We start from the raw sequence: 25,500 nt of genomic DNA, 5'->3' as shown, positions 1-25,500 counted from the left end.
CTAGTAAATATTCCCATGGTGAGGAATCTGCAGTTAGGAGTATCCATCAGAAAATAATTAAATAAGTCACTTATTGTTTGCAGTTCAGATGGCCATCATCAAACAGTGGAAAACCCTGAAGCACATAGATTGCATTACTGGTGTGATAAAATAGGCTACTCCTAAGAAACGAGAAAATTGCAGGACAATTGCCAATTATTACACTAAAAATAAAAGATTTTCTATTCACTTCACCCTGTAGCACCCCTGAAATGGCAATGTACACTGGTGTTGCGCACACACATGTCCAAAGGACGTGTCTGTGTGTGTAACATACAACTTAGAAAAATGCACTTTAGTGCATTTTTCTAAGTTTTCGCTATTTACCACGTAGTCAAACTTCGCGGTAAATAGCGGCCCCAGATTGCGAATTCGCAAATTTAAAATGGTTCATGAATTGCATTTAAGGAATCTCAAATTGAGATTCCTTAAATGCAATTATTCACAATTTAGCGATTTCTGAAAATGCGATTTTTGCATTTGGGATGATGAATCCCAAATGCAAAAATAGCGCTCGCAAAGGGCCAGATTCTCAGAATCTGGCCCTTTTGCGAGCCGTTTTGGGCTTCATGAATCTGGCTGTAAGTTTTAACACTGTGGCACTCTACAGAATCTTTTTTAATGACCAATTATGGAGGAAGCAGTCTTTAAACACATAGAAGATCTGCAATATGTAATTTTATTTCACACTCAAAGAAATGTATTACTTAGAACAGCATCAAATGCCTATGCAAAACAAGCAGAGCTACATTTTCCCATTTGGGAAGCAGATGCTCATGCACGCACTCACACAAGTAGTGGATGTACAAGAATTGGGTTTCCATTATTCTCTTTGGAGCTCTTTCACCTCCCATCCTCCCTCTTCACTCTGTCCCTTAACAGGTCATATGGTTGCACCCAGTTGTTGTCATGAAGTCCCACTCGGCAGCCAAGTGTGTCTTTGTCAGTCTGATGGCAGCACATCCAGTAAGATCGTCCATAAGGCAAGTCGTGATGATAAGGTTTGGGATGCCACCGGCAGAGTGATACATCACCTTTTTCATAGATCTTCTTGCATTGCTTGCAAGGGTCGTCCCGATACAGGGGGTCACGGTTCCACTTGGAGTCTGTAGCATGGATACTGTAGGACTCGATGATGCATTTGAAATAGTGACAACTACACTTTAAGGCAGCCAGAGACTGGGTTGGAAGGTAACTGAAAATTTTCACCATGATGTGGTCAGGCAGCAGAAGCATGTACTGCAGTGGCTCCAGAAGCCGCTGGATCTTGAAACGGATTTCCAAGAAATCATGAGAGACATGCCTGTAAAGTCGGCACAAAGTAGTATCAGATGTGCCCTGCTGCATACTACCAGCAGCACATGCATCCAAATGCTCGCTGCTAAGTCGGTTGTTGTTCTGAGAATCCATGAGGGAGCTTTCCACATTCGTGCCATCTTCCAGCTTTGGAGTTGGGAAGAAGAATAGCTGCCCTGGAGGTGGGTCGGTACAGGTGGCATACAATGCCTCCGCTGGAGAAGAGCTGACCGCCAGACACACAGTCTCCTCCTTCATGTTTTTCGTACCGTCTTTTCCAAAAAAGACACACTGATCCACAACACCAGTGACAACCACATCTACTTGGAAGCTAGCCATACAATCTTGGCACATTGCACCCAGTTTCTCAGCAGAACGGCATTCAGACCCAATTTCCTGTTTCCCCGAGGCTTCTTTCACTTCATCAGTCATCTCCATATTTAAAGGCTCACTAATCCCAACCCCAAAGCTGTCAGCTATTTCCCCACCATTGGGCAGCAAGAATTCCATATTGTTGGTAAGTGCGTCATGGGATGGACTGACCAACTGGTAAAAGTTACATGTGATTTTTTCATTTGACTTTGTGCCATTGCCCCCACATCCCATGAACATATAGTTGGGCCTATTGCTGGGGCTGCTCTCTGAGGAAGCTCTGCTATCTCTGCTGGAGATACGAAATGATATTCTCACCTCTCCATGGCTGTGCTGGGAGCTGGTCATGCACTCGTATGTGCTCAAACCAGATTCTTTAGACGAGCTGTTGTCAAGTATAGCACCTCTACCTCGCTCCTGTGACTCGAAGTGTGCCACAGCCTCTGCCACCCGGTTACTATCAAAAGTCCTAGAGTCGTCATGGTTTTCCTCCTCGTTGGAGACACATACAATGGAGGCTGACCTAGGCTTGCCAGTGGAAGGGTTCCCTTCACAGGGGTGGGAATAGTTCTGAAGAGCCAGAGCAGTTCGCTGTTCCACCAGGGCCACCATATCTGCCACAGAGAGCAAATCAGTATCATCACTGGAACTGCTGGACTCGGGTGTGGAAGAGCAGCAGGGTGATCTTGCAGACAGACACACATGTTCTCCTTTGCTGTTCGGATCATGAGATCGCCGCCTCCGCTTGGCTTGAGAACTGTCAGTGTCCCACTTGCCTTTCACTTTTACAGCACTGGCTCGCCCTCCTACACTACACTGGTGAGCCACAAAAAAGTCTACTTTTTCTTTGGTGTTACCAGGCTTGATGACATACCATGTGTCCAGCAGAACCCGCTCCTCCTCCGCCTGGTTTTGAAGAGGGCGGACTTCTGCGAGGTCTGGGGGAGTGTTTTCAGTAAATGCTCCCTTTTCAGCTTCTTCTGCCTTGAGCTTGCAGGTAAACGGTTTCTTAATTTGGCTCTGGTTATCAATGCTTTGCTTATTCTGTGAGTAGGTGCCAAAGGGTCTGGGGCACCACAGTTGGATGTGTGACAGGTTCTTCTGATCCATCACCGGCACATTGCACAGAAGGCGAGAGCAGTTATTTGAATTTTCTTTAAATCATGACTTGGTAGTGGTGACTTTGGATCATCGAAATATCTGGTACCAGAGGGTGTGATGTACCTAAAAAGAAAAGGAAAAATAAATGTAGGATTAGTGTAATCAGTACACAGAAAGAACTGCAGATCATTTGAGGTACACATTTCGATTGGTAATCGTAAGTAGTTTGCTAATAACAATGACTAATTATAGCTTTGATCCTGATCCTTTGCAGATACATTTGTGGCTGCCCAGAAAGCAGGTGTACATTTAGAGCTGTATTTACAGGCATAAAGGGAATGTGGCAGGATACGCAGAGTTGTATTGTGCATCCCTTTTACCCTGGCTTTGTCTGATGAACAGCTGAGCCAAACATTTAGAGTGAGGAAGTGTGGAGCATCTGCACCACCTCACTCTCAATTCTTATGAGATTAGAGATAAGATCTCTCATGCTGAACCTCTCTGGAATGGAAGGAGATACTTTATCCAAGGCCATAACTGAGATGTAATGGCAAAGCTTTGTGCACTTCTCAACAGTGAAATGGCATTGAATACAATTGGAACCAATAATGGACAAGCATTTGCAATGCGATAGGTCTCACATTTACGCGAGTTTGAGCTATTGACCTTATAAATGACAATGCATTTTATTTATGTTTTTAAAACATAAATACAAGCCATTGTCATTTGCAATGCCAATAGCTTAAATTTGGTAAATGCGAGACCTATTGTATTTAAACAAAAAAAAATACCATTTTATGCACAGTGGCTTTTCCAAAGCCGGGAACGACACTCACACCATTTATGATTGGACACTTTTCTCAACTTATTTAAAAAGAAATTATTTGGAGGTAGAGCTGAAAGGAGAGTGTGGGGCAGCGGCAAGAGCTGCCGACTCGGGAGCCGGGGATACCGGTTCGAATCTCGCAACATCCTGCAAGTCTGGGCAAATCACTTACTCTCCTCTTGCCCATGTACAGCGCCTGAATGCCCTCAATGGGGATTATCAGCGCTATATAAATCTACAAATTAAACAAGCTCTAGCATATGCGTCCGTTTCCTACGCCACATTTGATATTATTGTTTAATTGCGTTACATGACGCCTCACTTGAAATTAAAGTTTCTGGTGATGAATGAAACAAACATTAGGGGCACAGCTATTCCCTCACCGAGCCGCTCCCCTCCCCTAGCCCAGTTGCAATCCCATCTCGGGCGCCCAGCCACCAAAGATGGGAAAAACAAACACTGTGGAGAGGGCGTCCCCTCACTCACTATACTTAAACCCAGCCTCCGATCTGGGTCACAGAGAAGAATTAATTAAAAGCTATTTATTCTGTTTTCGATGTCTGACATGCTGCGAAGGAATGCCAGCTAATCAGAGGCTGTTAATTGGGGCCAGCCAGTCCTTGGCTTCCCATTAAACAACGCCAGCACTTTCTGCAGGGAGCAGGTTGTGGGGTTTTAAAGAGCGATAAATAACCGTTCAAGCAGGGGTCCTGTGAAGATGTGAAGGATGGACGCACCTTGTCAGAAACTGAAGAAGAAATGCAAATCTTACGCTTTTTACCAGGAAACACTGGATAACAAGGGGTCATGTTGTATAATTCGATTTTGACAAATATGCCATAAAAAGACTAAACATAACCAGTATTTTCACTGATTGTTCAAAATTGTTTTAAGAAAGCTTATTTGTGGAAAAATTGCAGCGCCTCAAAAAAAGCAGGTCCCTTAAGATCTATGTCCTGCTTTTGGCGCACATTACAATTTTGTGAGCTTCTAAGCTAGTTTTTTTCTTAGATCCAAACCACTGAAAGCAAATAGGGGTATTGTAACCATACCCCTTTAACGCTTTATGTTGGAGATGGGCTCTTTGTGATGGTTTTTATGTACTTTAACATGCTAACATCAGATTAGTTTAGTATTCTCTTCAGGTGAATGCGAATGGGGTAAGTGGCATGCAATATGTACATAGAAAACATTGCTGTGGCATGATCGGATTCGGACGTCAAACTAAACCGCAAATATTCATGTACTGGCATGCTTCATAGCACTTGGACGAGGCAAAGCGCTTTTTGGGGGGGGGGTATTTCTTTTTTTATATAGCGCTAACTAGACCCAGAGGTATCAGAGCGCTTTACATGAGCACCAGTTACGTTACATACGGACACACATTCATTATGTCTCGCCTAGCGTTGCAGCGAATGCGCCGCACGCTTGGCGAGACTATTGTCGTCGATTTTTGTTCGGAAGGGGCACAGGAGATGTGCACGCGTCCGGAAAGGCGATGTGCACGTGTACAGCTCCTTTTTCCCGTCGGCTCCAGATCATCTCGGACAGGAGATGTGCACGCGCCAGGACATGTGCACGGATATGGTGTCAGAAACGGCACGCTTCGGTATTTCTACGAGCTCTCCGTGCACGCTCTCCCAACTTGCACTCGCCGCAGGTGCCCTTGGAGTGCAAGGTCCCCCAGCGATCCCAGACTCCTTACACAAGAGAGAAAAAGGTGTCTCTTCTGCCTAAGGCACACTCTCTGTAGAATGGCGGGACGGCGGCTGAAATGGGAATTGCAGCGCAATATGACAAAGGCAAAAGTGGTAATAACTGAAGTGATGGAAAGTTGCTCTTACACAGTCTGTGGTAACTGCAGTTTTTGGGGGCATTTTGTGGTGTGTAAAGTAATGCCCAATGTGCACAGCAACCAATCAGATTTAGTCTGGTTACAGGGATGTGGAATTCCTATAGCCCGACGCCCGGGACATATTGTTTGGGGTCAAGGGCAACACATTTTCATGTGTATTTTGTCCTTGGGACAAGTAGGCCCAACCCCCTACTGCACAAACCCTCTGGCTGCAGGTTTACAGTACCACATTATGAATCAGGGCAGGGCATTGTCTACAGTTAAGGTAATATATGTGTCCATGCTGTTCAAACTTGTATTTATGGTTCATTAATGCAAAGCCATTATTATTAGGGTGTGCACTAAAAGTAGATGTTGTAAGCTCGGCCTGCACTACTGACAGTGGTTCCAGTATAAATGCGTAAACACGTTTTCAATGTTTAGTAATATGAGGCTGTGTATAATGCACCCAGAATGCTCTCTGATTCTACGCGAATATTTGCAGAAGCTTGAAAGAGTGATGATTCTGTGCTTTCAAAATCAAATGTTCCCCCAAAAATTGAAAAAAACCATTTTGCTGAACTATTGTAAGATTTTAGGTACAATATCTTTGCAGCATAATTTAATAACATGTTGATGTAGGCTTGTATTTCGCAAAAATATTCATAATGGAAAATTAGTGTAACCAGTTTAAATACGATTATGGGAAACAAAAATAAACAAGCATTGCCAAAGCCAGTAGGTCTGAAATTGTTGGTCAGCCTTTTGGTTATGTCATTGCGTGACTTGTTTCGGCATGTTTTTTGTAAAACCTTATCGGTGTGGGAGCTGCTGGACCCTCACCATTCTAACAAGCATTGGCAAAAGCAAAAATTGTATTTGGTCTCAAAAAGCACATATTACCACAGCAATTCCGGGCCCTGAACAAAACTACTTTGTGTGCCAATATGCTCTTTGTAAAAGTGCAGAATACTGTCACTCACATTGAAGACAGCGGATAGACCGAGAGAAATAGAGAGAGAGACCAAACTTTATTAAACACAAAAGGTCATGGTTAACGCCGGGCCTAATTTGAGGTCCAATTATTAAAGAAAGTCTCAAGTGTGCATCCGTGGTATCTATCCTTGCATTAAGTGCTTATATACAGTTTCTGTGAATTCACAAGAATTTACAGAAGTAGGCCTGGAAGTAGTACTCCTAGAAAAATATATGTGAACTGCATTCTAGCATGAGCAAATGTGCATGTGTAGATTTGCTCAAGTGAACATCTGAATGTTTCAAGTTCACTTCTCCTCCAACCACTTTTTTCCCAACCATGGAAAACGTTTTATGTCTGCCACTGTCAGGAGTAAATGTCCAACCTTTTTCAGTATGTGAAAAGATTTTTTTTTAAAAAGAGTAAAACCCCTAAACATGCAAGTTAGTAGGTTTGCACAGACTCAAATGAATTCCAACCCTTGAACTATTGCTTACCACTACCATCAGCCCCAGTATGTAGACCTGCAGAAACGCAGCAACATAAGGTAGTTGCTGATATTCAAAGCCTACTATGGTACAAGCCCTGGCATAATTAGAGAGGCTTTATCAGAACTCTTATATAATGAGATTGCTGCTGTAATTTGTCGCCGCATTACATTGCACAAAAGGGACAAGTGGATATTGTTACTGGACAAGTAGATTTCTGAAGCAACCTGTCCCATGGACAAGTAGATATTTTATTAAATTCCACACCCCTGGGTTAGTACAGTCACAGATCTCCGGAACAGATCTCCGGAACACTATGTAGGTAAGAAGCTGTGTCATGCTGGATGAAGTTGACAGCTCTGACATGTTTGTAGTACATTTATATTAGGTCTCATGGACCAGGAGTGAAGGTCACATTGACATCACCTCCAGTGACTATGTTCACATTGAAACTCCTTGCTGAAAGGGTTGTCTTATACACTGATACTGTATCAGCCACATGTTCTCGCAATGACAAATGGAGAGCAAATGTACTGTTGATTAGCAAAATGTGACCATGACCTTGAACTGCAGATTGCAGCACTAATTGGTCATCAGACCGTTCTCCCAGGTTGTTTTTCGCCACAAGAAACTGCAAAGCTCCACAACAAAGCAGCTAAAATGTGTCAAAGAACGGTCTGTAGTGTCACTGTCGGACCTTTGCGTTGATTTCGGGAATTGCACTGTGGCATTTATACTGTTAGAGATTTCTTGGCTAGGAATTTAGAAAACAGCATGCCTTTCTTAGTGAGTGTCTGAAACGATGAAATCTAACAAAATCAGACAGCCGTTCCTTCGGGAAAGCAAAGGCAACAAATATAGTTTTAAGTAAATATGCGAAAAATACTCTGATAAACTGGAGTGGCCATTACAATTACGATTTTAACTGTACATACGTTTATATGATAGTTCTGAATACAGTATTAGAGATAATGAGTATCCTCGGGCCTCTTGTAGGTTCATTTTGAAAGAATGTAAACTTGAAGTACACCAATTTGACGTGCGTCCGAATAGTCTGTAGGCCTCGTGAAACACCTCTATGCATGAGGTCGCTAAATGTTGTCTGGTTGCTATTAGTCTCTTGATGAATGACCACGTTGATCTTTCCCAGAAGGCTTTGCAGCGCATCCAGTGAGGTGGTTGCATTTTCATTGGCTACCACAGTCAAGATGGCTTGTCAGAGCATCAGCATATTACAAACTCCTCATTTCACAGAAATTTAGTTCATCCGTGTTATCGCACCATTGTCACCTAGAACACTGTTTGAGTCGTACACGTCGCTGTTAATGAAACGGCATCATGACAGAGCTTTAACAAATGAAGAATTGGTGCGTTGATAAAAACAGAATACATACAGCTCCACTTTCAATTAGAAACAAGCATTTGCAATGCAATAGGTCTCGCATTTACACGAGTTCGAGCTATTGACATTGCAAATAACAATGCCTTTTATTTTTGTTTTCAAAACATAAACAAAAGGTATTCTCATTTTCAATGCCAATAGCTTAAACTTGCGTAAATGCGAGACCTATTGCATTGCAAATGCTTGTTTTTGTTAGGCACGGTTTTCAACCTTTCAATGTGGACAAGTAAATATTGGGCACTAAACCGTTACACAAGCCATTCCAAGCTTTCTATAGCACTTTCCACGCATCCACCCCCGCACCAGAGTTTCAGAGGCAACTAGAAGGGATCTAGACACAGAAAGCACTACATGCGATCTTTAATTCATAGCGCCCTGTTTAAGCGACCCGCCAGAAAAATACTGGGGGAGTCCCATTTTGGGGACCCACTCATGCAGCCCCTTCGATTTCCTGTCTGAAAGCGCCGGAGACTTGAAAAACAAATTGAAAACACCCCCTATCGGGTTAAGATGTGCATGTCCGACGAAAAGTGTCGATTCACCACCGACTGTGTGTGGGCAGGGGGTGGCGGGAATGAGGCACAGGCCTTCAACCTTGGCCGGAAGCCCTGCGTGGGGCTAAACTCTGTTAGCCCTCTAGCGGAAACAATATAATCCCATTTTGTCATTTTAGACTGGGGCTGGGGAGGGCGGGGTGTTCCATTTCAAGTGGCTCAATTCTAAAAGTTTAGCTTTTTGGAAATCGGTCTTCACTTTTGATCTAATTGAGTCATTGTGTTCAGGTTTGCAGATTTAAGTTAGTGCTTTATGCTGGATGTCTGCCCTAAGCACTTCAGCTTTTCGCAAATAAAGGAAATCGGGAAGGGAAATTGCCATTATCAAAGTTTAAGGTCGTCATGGCACGCTGTTGGGAAAAAAAGTTTTATATGTTTATGTAGGCGAGCCGCACAGCACAAAAGAAAGGAGTGCAGCCCCTGTTCAATTTGAATTGCGGTGTGTTTCATTGTAAATAAGACTCCCGGTTTTCCTTTTAAACATATTTTTACATATAAATACAGACAGAAAACATTTAGTTTTTTGTCTGTATTTATATATAGAAATGGGAAAATAATGACAAAACAAATGTTCCTGCTGCCTTTGTGCTCCTCTATAAAATCAGTGTCAGAGGGGCACAGGGGCTGCGAAAGAAATGTGAAACTACTGCCGCTCTGGAGAGGGGTGAACAAGTGCAACTGGGAGCACTGTGTCTGCAGAGACCCTCCAGCACCTCTCGCTGTGGTGCTCATGCAAGGTAAATTGTTGGAGCAGTGCAAGCAGCTGATGTCCATTAAGAGGTGTGATAACACCCCAGGTCATCAGCTGCAGCCCCAGAAATCTTTAGTTGTATGAAATGGGGAAGGAGTTTGGCGACAGCAGTATAACAGCATGTGTTAGCGCCACTGATTGTAAGATTCACTATTTCGGTTAATTGTACGCAATGGTTTTTATTAACTTTGCAACAAAAAAAACGTAATTTACTTACTTACTTATGTCAGGGCAGATGGGTGGACACTTTGACGCATGGCGACGCCTCTATCCAACCCACAAGGAATATTCATTTTATTCTCCGGTACACAGTCGCCATACCCGAATCGACAGGTTCCTCTGCTCGAGATCCATCCTCACGAAGGCCCACCACTTCACATATTTAGCAAAAACCTTCACCGATCATAACCCCCTAGAGCTCACACTCAGCTGGGGCACGGTGCCTACCCCAGTACCCACCTGGAAATTGCATCCACACCTACTTTAAGACGCCCCCTTCCGCACGACCCTGTCTGACACTATTACTAATTACTTGACTGAAAACTGGAACACAGCCTCTAATTTGGTTGAATTGGATGTTCTAAAAGTGGTGGTAAGGGGGTGGCGATCGGACAGCTAGTGCTAGACAAGACACACACAAACGGTTAAAGGGCATTGAACACCGGTTGGATGCACTAGAGAGGGAGGCAGTGTCAGATCCTGACAAACGAGAAGCATTGCAATACGCACACATAGATCATGTGGAAACGCTAGAGCTATTGCGGACAAAAGACTACAGGGCCTTTCTCCAACGGAAACACACTGAAGCGGATAGATCCGGTGCACTACTTGCCCGCATTGTCAGAGACAGACCAGACCCGCCAAGTATATCTAGAATCCGGACCCTGACAGCACCCATAGTCCACACACAACAAGAAATAAATGCGGCCTTCCATCATCACCTTGAGGCACTCTATGCACCCCCTGCTCCTGTAGAGGGCTCCTCCATCACAGAGTTCCTACAGGATCTCCCCTTCCCAGTGCTTCCCGACGATGTGCAAAAAGACATAGATGGCTCCATAACTCAACAAGAAATCCGGGCTGCAAATAGGGGTTTAAATCGTAACAAGATGCCTGGGATTGATGGACTCCCTGTAGAATTTTACCATACCTACTCAGAATCCTTGGTACCCGCGTTAGAGGCCATGTACAAGGCTGCCTTTGAGACGGGCCTCCTGCCAGATTCCACCATACAGGCGTTGGTCACGTCCATACCCAAACCAGAGCGGGATGGTTTAAAGATGTCTAATTACAGACCCCTCCCTTTGTTATCCACTGAGTATAAAATCCTAAGTAAGGCCCTTGCTCATCGCAAACAACCATACCTTAATACGCTTATTCACGGTGACCAATGCGGTTTCCTACCAAACCGCAGCACCACACTAAAAACCAGACGGCTCAACTATGTAATGAAGTCCACCCCACAAGCTTACCAATATGCGGGGTGCATAGCACTAGACCTTAGACTGGCATTCGATTCCCTCTCTTGGGACTTTATGTTTGCGACATAGAGACCGTTTGGATTCCCGGAAACATACCCTAAATGGGTTCGCTTATTATATACGTCCCCTACGGCCAGGGCTCGCACGGCTCACTACATCTCAGACCAATATATTATTCACAGGGGCACAAGGCAGGAGTGCCCATTGTCCCCCCTGTTTGTACTTGCATTAGAACCCTTAGCTCTAGCTCGTCGGGGTTCAGCGGATCGGCTTGGCATTCCTATTGATGGGGTACATCATCTAATATCCATCTATGCAGATGACATACTCTTATACTTACGAGACCTGACAACTGACATTGCCCCTCTCCCTAATATATTTGCCACCTTTAAATGCCTGTCAGGTCTGGCCATAAACCCTGAGAAATCGACAAGCTATCTCTTTCAGGAGTCGCCATACCTAACCCACCTACAGTTTGGCACTTACACCTTACCGGTAAGTCCCACAACTTTTAAGTACTTATGCGTTCAAGTCTACAGAACGCAGGTCGATCAAATTGAGGGCAACAAACTGCGAGCGATAACGGGTCTCCGGGCTAGTGCAGGTTTCTGGTCCTCTCTACCATTATCGGTGATGGGACGAATCGCCATCTCAAAATGGTGATGCTGCCTCGCCTATTATACTATTTTGTGAATCCGCCCGTGATCCTCCCACATTCCATTTTTAACACGGTAGGAGAGTAGGCTCTGCTTCCTATGGTTACCCCCACTTTTTGCCGTGATTCTCTGGTTTTTCGACTTTAGTCTGACTGTGGCGCTGCTAATCAGGACCACAGCCTAGCTGTTCTCGCTCTAAATTGTAACATGTACTTTAGGTACAAACCAGATTGGGAATTGGGTCACCTTTATGAGCCCCTGTATAGTGTACCATAGGTACCCAGGGCAAAAGGGCATCCAAGGCCTACCAGGGGCTGCAGCATGTATTATGCCACCCTGGCTGGCCCTCCAAAATGACACCACAGGTCTGCAATTGCAACCTGGGTAAGGGGGTGTAATCACCCCTTACTTAGATATAGTATATATACACACACACACACACACACACACATATATACACACACACATATATACACACACACACACACACACACACACATATATATATATTTATATTTCACCAAATATTCCCCAGGAAAGGGAAAACAACGGGTCGCACAACCAGTTCGGATTTAAACAGCAATCCTTTTTATTTTCTCAAATCACAGGGCAACTAGCGCATTGATCTACGCGTTTCGGTGTCACTCCACCTTGCTCACGATCACCGGGTTTGCCCCACCCTCAACAATTTAAACACATTTTTTCAAATTTTGGCATTTCCTGTCACGTCATGCTAAGGATTCTGGTCCTTGTAGTTTTACTGGTTGTTTGAAACAAAATTAATACTTTAATTGTGCACAAAAGTTACAAAATTAAATCTATTGGTAAGTACTAAATGCAAAAACTCATTACGCCTTCCAATAGGCTGATATCTCACATTGATTTGTTCCGCCTTCCAATAGGCAAATACCATCACAGTTATTTCTACAATGTTCTCATAGTTCATATTTCATTGTCATTTTATAAGTGCACATGCAATTCCTCAGATTGATGGCGAGCTGAATCAAGATTTATTATTAACCTGAGGACCCTGCACCCGAATGGGTTGAATCAATCTGAGGAATTGCATGTGCACTTATAAAATGACAATGAAATATGAACTATGAGAACATTGTAGAAATAACTGTGATGGTATTTGCCTATTGGAAGGCGGAACAAATCAATGTGAGATATCAGCCTATTGGAAGGCGTAATGAGTTTTTGCATTTAGTACTTACCAATAGATTTAATTTTGTAACTTTTGTGCACATTTAAAGTATTAATTTTGTTTCAAACAACCAGTAAAACTACAAGGACCAGAATCCTTAGCATGACATGTGACAGGAAATGCCAAAATTTGAAAAAAATGTGTTTAAATTGTTGAGGGTGGGGCAAACCCGGTGATCGTGAGCAAGGTGGAGTGACACCGAAACGCGTAGATCAATGCGCTAGTTGCCCTGTGATTTGAGAAAATAAAAAGGATTGCTGTTTAAATCCGAACTGGTTGTGCGACCCGTTGTTTTCCCTTTCCTGGGGAATATTTGGTGAAATAGTAAGCGGCTGGGTTCTGCCGCAGGATACCACACATATGTGAGAGCGCTGCAAAAACTCCCGAAAAGGAACCGCTGTGGAGGAGATATATATATATATATATACACATACATAAACACACAAGGTTGCCTGCTGTAAGAAGGTCCACACGGGTGAATAATGATCCGCCTCAATTTTATTAGAGAACACAGCGGTGTCAAGCAGCAGAATGTCTTGCCATAGTTCAATGTCCTGCCCAACGCGTTTTGTGCGCTGAAGCACTTTGTCAAGGGCTGCGGGCATCACAGAGACACACAAAAAGCGCGGCAGTTCTTTAAAGCACTTATGAACAAAAGTGTCTCCGCCCGTGTGGGCGTGGCCGTAAACACAGCCTGATGGTACTCGTAGTGCCTTAGTCTTTACTCCAGTGAGTCGCCAGCTTTTGCGCTCTATTAAAAAGGCTTACAAATCCCCAAGTGGTTTGCACAGAGCACTCACGCCGTTTGTCCTGCAGGTAAGTGATTCTCCAACAGGCTTCACCCGTCCTTAACTCCGCAGCGCTGGGTAGCATTGCAGAAGGGCTGCAACCTGCAGCGGGACACTCCTTGCGGCTCAGGCTGGGCCGCTTAAATACAAACACACAAGGTTGCCTGCTGTAAGAAGGTCCACACGGGTGAATAATGATCCGCCTCAATTTTATTAGAGAACACAGCGGTGTCAAGCAGCAGAATGTCTTGCCATAGTTCAATGCCGCGCTTTTTGTGTGTCTCTGTGATGCCCGCAGCCCTTGACAAAGTGCTTCAGCGCACGAAACGCGTTGGGCAGGACATTGAACTATGGCAAGACATTCTGCTGCTTGACACCGCTGTGTTCTCTAATAAAATTGAGGCGGATCATTATTCACCCGTGTGGACCTTCTTACAGCAGGCAACCTTGTGTGTTTATATATATATATATATATATACACACACACACACACACATATATATACATATATATACACACACATTATATATATATATATATATATATATATATATATATATTCACTGAAAAAAACATAGGTTATAGACCATATATAGTTAGGAATTAGCATTTAAAAAACCTTATTTTACTCACACAAAACCATTGAAATTCCATATATAGTTAGTTGCACTAACTATATATTGCACACCCGCAATCCACTGCTGATCATGTCACATATTACATCATTCATGACATGGTCAGTGACATCACTGATGACATCACTGATGACATCTCAAATGACATCACTGATGACATCACTGATGACAACATCCAGTGACTATGTTTCTGTAAAGTTAAAATATGTCTTACATATTGAAGAATGAGTGGATGTATAAGTGTCTGGACGAAGGATTTAGTAGGTGCATGACTGAATGTATGAGTGAGTGATTAAATGTGTCTCACTGAGTGCATGGGTTAGTGACTAAACTGTCTTAATTTGTGCATCATTATGTCTGTTGTTCTGTAAACTGCTGCATGTGTTGATCAGTAGCTATATGAGTAACTATATGGGTTATTGATTGATTGCCCAAGTATTTGCATGGGAGACTGAGTGTGTGTGTGTGGCTGGATGGGAGGTGTGTGACTCTGTACAGATCAATGTGTACTTGTATCAATGATTGTATAAGAGAGTAAGTATGTGTTAGTATATGGTTGAAAACGTAAGGTGCTCTATGTTTAACTGTATAGAGTAGAAAATGGAAGTGTGATTGATTCTTTACAGGACTGACTAGGTGTGTGAGTAACTCCATGGATGAGTGGCAGAGTGTGAGTGTCTGTATAGGTGTATGAGTGCATATGATTGTGTTGTAAACATGAGTGATTGTATGTATGAATGATTGTATGGGTGAATGAGTGAATGTGTGTGTAGACGTAGGAATCAGTGAGTACGTATGTAGTAACTAGTATTGGTGTGTCAATGGTTTCAAAAATTATACTCTGTTTTTAACACTGGGTGAAACAGAGGTTATATTAAAATGTGAAGAGATGCATTGTATTGTCACATGAATAATATCATCAGTGATGTGGTCATTGATGTCAAATGAGATGTCATCAGTGATGTCATCAGTGATGTCATTTGAGATGTCATCAGTGATGTCATCAGTGATGTCACTGACCATGTCATGAATGATGTAATATGTGACATGATCAGCAGTGGATTGCGGGTGCGCAATATATAGTTAGTGCAACTAACTATATATGGAATTTCAATGGTTTTGTGTGAGTAAAATAAGGTTTTTTGAATGCTAATTCCTAACTATATATGGTCTATAACCTATGGTTTTTTCAGTGAATTTTCAAGGTTTTGTAAATGCTAATTCCTAACTATATATGGTCTATAACCTATGGTTTTTTCAGTGAATTTCAATGGTTTTTTAATAGCAAATATCATAAGCTGTCGAATGTCAAGTACGTGGTAAGTGAAAACATTTTCGTGTTTATGCACACTGATCTGCTTTGAATGGTGCCCCCCCCCTCATTTCTATTAGGAGTACTCTCTCTTTGCAGATAGTGAAAGGTAGTTAACGCAGGCCTTTGCCCCCGTTGTAATCCGTCGTGTCTGCTTCTCTCTCCATTTGATTGATTGTTATCCAAGTATTTACTGTTTTAGAATTAGTTCTCTTTGGTTCATTCTCTATTTACAAACAAACACAGAGTCGCAATACTCTGTTTAGTCTTTGCAGATAACGAAAAATCGTGTAAAAAAAAGAAAAGGAATCGAGCAAAATCAGTAGGCCACTAATGGGATCTCTTTTTGACCTCGCTAAAATAGAAACATTAGGAACAACCCCTCATGACAAATACAAAACTAGTGAGATGAACTGAACTCCACACAATGATGGCTGCAAAACAGCTCGGCTCCGCCACCCACCCCGCCCAAAATAACGATAAAGAGCGGCTGCCATGATTGGTTGCGGAATGGCCACGACGGAGCTACGAAATGATGCTGCTCTCATGCTAACCCCAGCTTCAGTCTGAAACATCCAGAAACACTGTAGACTACCAATTCGATCAGTTCCGGTAGCGCCCCAATGTAACCCGGTAGAGAAGAACTAGCCCTCCCCTCTTTGACTGATGGTTCTTGTTGCCTGTCCCTTCTGTTGTCATTTAACAGAACTATTTAGCCTGCTGAAAGGGGTTGTGTTCCGACCGCTGGTTGGTGGAGACATTTTGACTATATTCTGGACCTGCGTTGTCGCGTAATGCGTCATATGACGCGCCGCGTTAGCGCATCCGGAAGTCATCCGGTGCGCGCAGCGCGTAACGTAAGCATAACAAGTCATGTGACTTGTTAATAAAACTTTTCATTGGTTCATTTTACTTTTCTTATTGTAATGATGAAAGGCTTGGTCATATGACCTAAAAATTACGCTTTTCATTACTTCCGAACATTATTTTTTCTTAAATATATGTTATAATGTTCCAGACTAATGTACTTTCCCGGAAATTTTACAACTGTCCTGCAAGTAAAATATATTCTTTTTTCGAGAAAAAGAGCGTTTCTTCGTCCCATGATGGAGCCGTTGAGCAAAAGAGGGTCGACCTGCTGTCTTAGTCGCCGATACGCCTGAATATGAGATTCTTATCGATCACTTTATGTTGCAGGAATAGAAAACACAACAGCCCTTGACCATTTATCTTTACTGCGTTCCTTCGTATTATACCTTTTACCCTTCATGTAATTGGTCTGCTTTATTTCACTTGCCTTTTAATGATTCTAAAACAGTGACTATTATTACAAACTTTACCAATGTATATACTACTACCATGTTTTCTTTTAAAAACCTTTATTGTGAAAATTTCATTATACAAATACGAGCCTATAACCACGTGGGCCGGCCACGGAGCAAACTGTAATCGTATGTGATGAGTAGACATTTACACTGTAGAGGAACGTAACGGGCGGGCCATTAGGTTGCAAGAACTAAGGTGTCTAACAGTTACGGAATCGGTGGACGTACATTTTATAATTAAAATACGACAGGGCCAGTTACAATAAAATTATCTAGATATACATTTGCGGGCAAGTACCATGGGTGACGTTAATTCGAACTTTCAACAGTACAGTAATCAATAACACATCAGAACTTAATATCAATAGGGATGTCGAAATATTCAATCAATTCTCGTCCCCGCCCGCCATGTGCTTCAAAACTGCATACGTATCTCGTGATTTCAAGGTTCTGCAACCAGTACACAACAAGGAGTTACGAGTCCCATTTATTCCGGCGCCATTTTGGGCGAGGACGGGCAGGTCCAGGATATAGTCAAAATGTCTCTACCAACCATCGACTATGATGATGTTCATATGCTGTATTTATTAGAGTAACACTCATCTGTCCACATGAAATTAATTTGCCACAATCTAAACATGTCATTTTAATCTTTCCAAAGTTCTTCTAAAAATTTGGGACCGTTTCCCTTGCCTCTGAAGCTCTCAGTGCCACTTCTTTGATGAATGTACTAGCAGGTCAGGGGTTCTCCTCCAAATCTCTCTTTTATGCAGCACTATAATTAATTGGTGCCACCTCTCCATATGACGATGCATGGTATAGTTACCACAACTATATTTTTTTTCGGTTCCTCTGGAGAGTTCATCGTGGCAGATGAAGCGTGTAACGTACCGGGCATTTACCTTTTTTTGCATGTACAGGAAAGGAAAAAAAAATAGAGCGTCCGAGTTCTAAGGTGTCCCAGGGCCATTTTAGTGGACCAGGCCCAAATCCAAAGAACAGGCCGCCATTTTGAGAGTCCTGTTGCAGCCGCCTGTCGCTGTAGCATCAAGAGCAGCCGAAACTCAGCTGAATGGCAACTGAAACGGTAAAGGGGCGCCCCACTACAGCAGACGAGCCAGGCCCAAATCCAAAGAACAGCTATCTCACAGGCTAATGGGGCGACCCACGCCGAGTTTCAGCATTGTACGATGACCACACAAGTACAGCAACTTGCTAGACATCACCTCGGTGCCATCCGGATCTCGGCGCCCCACTGCAGATGAAGTGCCTCTCAACTATGAAACCACCACGGTGACATCCGGATCTTGGCGCGTTGTGCTGCCTTCGGCCTATTCGCACATCGGTCCGCTACTGACGCCATCTCACAGGCTAATGGGGCGACCCACGCAGAGTTTCAGCATTGTAGGATGACCACACCAGTACAGCAACTTGCTAGACATCACCTCGGTGCCATCCGGATCTCGGCGCCCCACTGCAGATGAAGTGCCTCTCAACTATGAAACCACCACGGTGACATCCGGATCTTGGCGCGTTGTGCTGCCTTCGGCCTATTCGCACATCGGTCCGCTACTGACGCCATCTCACAGGCTAATGGGGCGACCCACGCCGAGTTTCAGCATTGTAGGATGACCACACCAGTACAGCAACTTGCTAGACATCACCTCGGTGCCATCCGGATCTCGGCGCCCCACTGCAGATGAAGTGCCTCTCAACTATGAAACCACCACGGTGACATCCGGATCTTGGCGCGTTGTACTGCCTTCGGCCTATTCGCACATCGGTCCGCTACTGACGCCATCTCACAGGCTAATGGGGTGACCCACGCCGAGTTTCAGCATTGTAGGATGACCACACCAACTTGCTAGACATCACCTCAGTGCCATCCGAATCTTGGCATCTCAACGCCTAGTGGTATCTTCCATACAAAAAATATTGTTACGCTGCCTTTGGCCCCATTCGCACATCAGTCCGCAACTTAGACATCACCTCGGTGCCATCCGGATCTTGGCATCTCAGCGCCTTGTGGTGTCAGTCAGAAAATATTGTTGTGCTGCCTTCGGCCTATTCGCACATCGGTCCGCTACTGACGCCATCTCACAGGCCAACGGGGCGCCCCACGCCGACTTTCAGCATTGTAGGATGGCCACACCAGTGCGGCAACTTGCTACACACCACCTCGGTGCCATCCGGATCTTGGCATCTCAGCGCCTTGTGGTCTCTTCTACACCGGAAATATAGTAGAAAATATTGTTGCGCTGCCTTTGGCCCCATTCACACATCAGTCTGCTACTGACACCATCTCACAGGCCAACGGGGCGCCCCACGCCGACTTTCAACATTGTAGGATGGCCACAGAAGTGCGACAACTTACTAGACACCACCTCGGTGCCATCCGGATCTTGGCGCGTTGTGCTGCCTTCGGCCTATTCGCACATCGGTCCGCTACTGACGCAAACTCACAGGCCAACGGGGCGCCCCACGCCGACTTTCAGCATTGTAGGATGGCCACACCAGTGCGGCAACTTGCTACACACCACCTCGGTGCCATCCGGATCTTGGAATCTCAGCGCCTAGTGGTGTCTTCTATTCCGAAAATATTGTTGCGCTGCCTTCGGCCCCATTCACACATCGGTCCGCTACTGACGCCATCTCACAGTCCAACGGGGCGCCCCACGCCGACTTTCAGCATTGTAGGATGGCCACACCAGTGCGGCAACTTACTAGACACCACCTCGGTGCCATCCGGATCTTGGCGCGTTGTGCTGCCTTCGGCCTATTCGCACATCGGTCCGCTACTGACGCAAACTCACAGGCCAACGGGGCGCCCCACGCCGACTTTCAGCATTGTTGGATGGCCACACCAGTGCGGCAACTTACTAGACACCACCTCGGTGCCATCCGGATCTTGGCGCGTTGTGCTGCCTTCGGCCTATTCGCACATCGGTCCGCTACTGACGCAAACTCACAGGCCAACGGGGCGCCCCACGCCGACTTTCAGCATTGTAGGATGGCCACACCAGTGCTGCAACTTGCTGGAAACCACCTCGGTGCCATCCGGATCTTGGCGCGTTGTGTTGCCTTCGGCCTATTCGCACATCGGTCCGCTACTGACGCCGCCTCACGTGCCAACGTATTTTCTCCGCATTTTACACCCTATGCCGCATAACAGGTCATGTGACTTGTTTATAAAACTTTTCATTGGTTCATTTTACTTTTGGTTTCCTAATGATGGAAGGCTTGATCATGTGACCTAAAAACAACACTTTTCATTGGATGAAAACTGTTTTTTTTTTCCCAAACGATGAAAGCCCCACCTTGTTTCTGGATGTTTCAGACTGAAGCTGGCGTCAGCATGAGAGCACCACCATCTCGTAGCTCAGTCGTGGTCATTCCGCGAGCAATCATGGCAGCCGCTCCCCACCAGAAGCCTGCAGGAGTCGGAGCCCCCAAAACTTTTGATGAATTCTCAAGGCGGAGGGGACGCTTTCGAGAATGGGGTCCAAGACCTAGCAGACAAGCGTCCGATTTCCAAGGTGTCCCAGGGCCATTTCAGTGGACCAGGCCCAAAAAGGAAACAGCCTGCCGCCATTTTGAGAGTCCTGTGACAGCCGCCTATCGCTGCACCGCAAGAGTGGGCGCAACTCAGCTGAATGGCGGATTTTGACACAGTGGACCAAAAGCGGACGGAATGGCAACTGAAACGGTAAAGGGGCGCCCCACTACAACAGACGAGACTCCACCTGGAGAGGCCCGTTCACGCCGCCTCCCCCGGGGCGCTCCACGCCGTTATTCGGAGCAGCATTGTAGGATACCAAAACCAGTGCGGCAACTTACTGGACATCACCTTGGTGCCATCGTTCTGCTGCCTTGGAACTATTCGCACAACAGTTTGCTACTGATGACCCACCCCCCGCGACGCCCCACGCCGTTATTTGCTGGGTGGCAACTTACTAGACATCACTTTTGTGTCATCTAGATTTCGGCGCGTTCTGCTGCCTTGGAACTATTCGCACAACAGTTTGCTACTGATCACCCACCCCCCGCGACGCCCCACGCCGGAAATCTGGACGTTGTGCTGCGTTGGGACTATTCGCACAGCCGACCGCTACTTCGTTGTTTTTCTCTAAAAATGTTTATATGTTATTACTATTTTTGTTTTCTTGTATATATTTATAAATTATTAAAGTTTTATAATCTTACTACTTTGTCGGAGTGCTATATATTTTTAATGTGACACATAATTGTAAAAACTTTGATGTACAAAGAGTCATCCCTGGAATCTTCCGCTTCACGCTCGGTCCCCTCCCCAATCACAATACAGGATGGTTTTCAGATAATAGCAACGCTTCTGCTGTGACGGATCTCATCGAGTGTGGGCCTTGATCTACTATAACTCCTTTGAAGACGGGTGATTCTTTACAGCTGTGGCTATAAACTACATCTGCAGGGCTAGCTGATAGCCTAGGACCGGCCTGGACAATCGGACACAGAGGAAAAGGAGTGTCAGAGGGTGCGGTAGTGAATAGGGCGAAAGGGAGGTGTCGGGCGGGCACAGGGTGTGATTCTCAGGGAAGAACAGCGCAGATGGGGGGAGGTTTATTACCCATGCATAAAACAGAGAGCGGGGGTGACCACTGCCTGGGGGAGATGCTTGCGAGGGTGGGGAGCCATGCTAAGGATCGACAGCGTGCACAGAGTGGATCTGGTCAAGGCATCTAAAATGGCTGCCGTGCACGACAAAAGTGTGGCATTTGAAAAAAGACAAGATGGCGCACACAATGTTTTTCAACAATTCCTGATTTCCTTCGAATCGAACGTTAACAGACGTTGGGGCATATTACCAAAGTTAAGCGATATTTATCCCTAACGATGCATTGCAAAGATTTTTTTACCGTCAGAAATTATCGCAGATAAACCTTGCTATTATCAAGGTTTATCGCAAATACGATAAAAAACGAGCGCAATGCATTAATATCGCTGAAAACTCCGCGATATTCATGCATTACCGAGCTAATGCTCTTAGCCATGTTATCCACCTCCCATTGGATAACATGGCTAAGAACTGCTCAGGGCAGCTGTTACTTTTTGGAGATATTCGCGCTTATCTCGAATATTTCCAAAAGTTGATAATAGGAGATAGCGATGTTAGCGACTGTTTCCAGTCGCTAACATCTTGGCATGCCCACTTTGCATGTCATTAGTGATAAATATCACTCACATGCAAAGTGGGGCCCAAGATGGTCGCTATCTCCTACTAGCCGTCGCTAACTGGTGCTAGCAACAGCTACGTAATACAGATATAATTTTATCTCCGCGAAGCGGAGCGCTGTTACAGATATATATCTTGTTTTTGAACGTTAATTTCTCAAAATGCACTGAAGCACATATATTGAGACCTAGCAAAGGCACATCGGGCTACCAGTCCCTAATATTTTACCAAGTTTCGTGCAAATCCATTCAGCCGTTCGATTATTATTATTATTTATTTTTTTTGCCCCGCGGGGCCCTTTTAAAACCTCCACATCAAACCTAGGGGATCAGCGAGGATCTACTATGCCCCCTTATGGTCATTTGCCCCTTCGCTTTGGCCTCCTCTTGTCTCTCGATCCTACCGAGAGACAAGATGGCGGCCGCTACGGACTGTTTGGAATGTTTACAGACACCGGAGAGCCAATCAGCTTCGCTTCGCAAAGCTCCGTAACGCGAAAAGTACGCGAAGCGGTCCGCTGTTACAGATATATATCTTTTTTTGAACGTTAATTTCTCAAAATCCACTGAAGCACATATATTGAGACCTAGCAAAGGCACATCGGGCTACCAGTCCCTACAATTTTGCCAAGTTTCGTGCAAATCCATTCAGCCGTAAGATTATTATTATATTTTTTTTTTTTTGCCCCGCGGGGCCCTTTTAAAACCTCCACATCAAACCTAGGGGGTCAGCGAGGATCTACTATTCCCCCTTATGGTCATTTGCCCCTTCGCTTTGGCCTCCTCTTGTCTCTCGATCCTACCGAGAGACAAGATGGCGGCCACTACGGACTGTTTGCGGCCACTACGGACTGTTTGGAATGTTGACAGACGCCGGAGAACCAATCAGCTTCGCTTCACAAAGCTCCGTTGCGCGAAAAGTACGCGTCCTAGGCCGCTGCCCGGTCCGCGCTTACAGATATATATCTTTTTTTAAACGTTAATTTCTCAAAATCCACTGGAGCACATATATTGAGACCTACAAAAGGCACATCGGGCTACCAGTCCCTACAATTTTGCCAAGTTTCGTGCAAATCCATTCAGCCGTTCGGGCTAAAAGTGAGGCCAACCGCCCTATGGAAATTAACATGGGAAAAACGCGTTTTGGGACCCCCCTTTTTTCTCGGCCCCCCCTTGACGAACCCCCCCCAAATTTTCAAAGGCTGCTCAGAAACAAAATGTGCCATTTTCCTGAAAATTTCAGCCAATTCCGTCCACAAACGGCAAAGTTATTAGACATAGAATTTTCAAAAATCCCATAGAGAAAAAATCCTAACTATATATACCTACTGGCGACCGCCAGTAGGTAATATATATATATATATATATATATATATATTACCTACTGGCGGTCGCCAGTAGGTATATATAGTTAGGATTTTTTCTCTATGGGATTTTTGAAAATTCTATGTCTAATAACTTTGGCGTTTGTGGACGGAATTGGCTGAAATTTTCAGGAAAATGGCACATTTTGTTTCTGAGCAGCCCTTGAAAATTTTGGGGGGGTTCGTCAAGGGGGGGCCAAGAAAAAAGGGGGGTCCCAAAACGCGTTTTTCCCATGTTAATTTCCATAGGGCGGTTGGCCTCACTTTTAGCCCGAACGGCTGAATGGATTTGCACAAAACTTGGCAAAATTGTAGGGACTGGTAGCCCGATGTGCCTTTTGTAGGTCTCAATATATGTGCTACAGTGGATTTTGAGAAATTAACGTTCAAAAAAAGATATATATCTAGAGCCGCGCCTGGAGCGCTCCCCGGTACGCGTACCGGGGAGCGCTCCAGGCGCGCCACGCGACTTGCGCACGGCAAGCTGATTGGTTCTCGGGTGTCTGTAAACATTCGAAACAGTCCGCAGCGGCCGCCATCTTGTGTCTCGGTAGGATTGAGACACAAGAGGTGGCAAAAATCAAAGGGGGAAATGAGCAAGAGGGGGCAGGGTACACACCCCCTGACCCCCTAGGTTTCATGTGGGGGCCATAAAAGGCTCCCGCGGGTGAAAAAAAAAATTTAAAAAAAATTCGATTTTCGCGGGGGTGAGCGCCCGGTACGCGCACCGGGGAGCGTACGGGGGAGCGTACCATGGAGATTAAAAATGACAGACTTTAAAAAAAATAAAGCTTCTTTTTAAAAATTGGAGGTAGTTCTGAAAAGAACTTTTTTTTTCATTTTGTTGTTTTATATATTTTTTTTTGTTTTTGTTGTTTTATATTTTTTTTGACTTTTTAAAACAATTTTATATTTTTTTTGGATTTTTTTCAAGGGAAAAACAAAAACAAGGATTCCAAAACTGCTCAACAGGAGCAAAAAAAAATTGAAAATTTAGGGACTGGAAGAGCAGCGGTGTTGCTGTTTCTTTAGGGCAATCAGTTCAACACTCTGCTCCCCATAGCAGAGCAGTTCGTCACACTCTGTGCACAAAAATTTGATGCCCGCAAACACCGGCTGAATGTTAGGGATCATTCTTCCACGGGGTGGTCCCGAAGGTGTTGCTCCACCAGTGGAGGTGCTGCCGCCATCTGTGGGTACATTCCGTGCCAGCTCTCTGACACTCTCCCTGGCAAAGTTGTTAGGGTGTCTTCTTTTCACATGCCGGATCAAATTAGCATTCCCAAAACTATATTTTTTCAGAGGATTGCCTCTGGATAAACTACTCCCACATATTTTGCATGTTACTTTGGGAGCGTTGACTTTTTTCTGTCCTTCTGGGATTTCGTAAAATTTCCAGATGAAATGGGTTTTTTTCTTTTGCTGAGGAGGGTCCTCATCTAAAAATCTCTCTGAATCACTGCTGGATGACTCTCTTGCAGCCATTGCTGGAGATCAGAAAAGTAGGAGATAGAGTAGACACAACAGCTCTTGCTCTCTCCAAGTACAAAGCAATAGTGAGAGAAATGGGTGGGTTTCACACAATTTGGAAAATAAAAAGTTCTGAACCAATGAAAAGTGTTATTTTAAAGTCACATGGTTTGACGCGCTTACGCTACGCGCCCCGGGGCGTGCCCCGGGCGTGTATCGTAAGCGCATCGGGGCGCTTACGTTGCGCGATCGTATGCGCTTCCGGGTGCGCTTACGCGGTGCGTCATAAGATGCATCTCGCGGCTACGCGATACGTGTCTTATGACGCAAGGCGTGGCGGCTACGCGATACGTCACGATGTTGTTTTCATTCTCGGCAATAGCGCTTCCGGGACGCGCATTAGTACGCGCCC

General features: G+C 44.8%; 1 protein-coding gene across 2 annotated transcripts in view; it reads right to left on the bottom strand.

Moving 5' to 3' along the window:
- Positions 1–697: 697 nt before the first annotated feature.
- The window catches only part of FBXO46 (F-box protein 46), a 411,664-nt gene continuing 386,861 nt past the window's right edge, over positions 698–25,500 (bottom strand). For both annotated transcript variants that reach the window (XM_078660893.1, XM_078660892.1), the window contains exon 2: positions 698–2,931. In XM_078660893.1, coding sequence (XP_078517019.1) covers positions 883–2,817 — 1,935 coding nt within the window. In that variant the 5' untranslated portion in view covers positions 2,818–2,931 and the 3' untranslated portion in view covers positions 698–882. The remainder of the gene's footprint in view (positions 2,932–25,500) is intronic.

Source organism: Lissotriton helveticus, chromosome 9 (assembly GCF_964261635.1).
Source record: "Lissotriton helveticus chromosome 9, aLisHel1.1, whole genome shotgun sequence".
Classification (NCBI taxonomy): Eukaryota; Metazoa; Chordata; class Amphibia; order Caudata; family Salamandridae; genus Lissotriton; species Lissotriton helveticus.
This window is presented reverse-complemented; position numbering and strand designations above follow the sequence as displayed.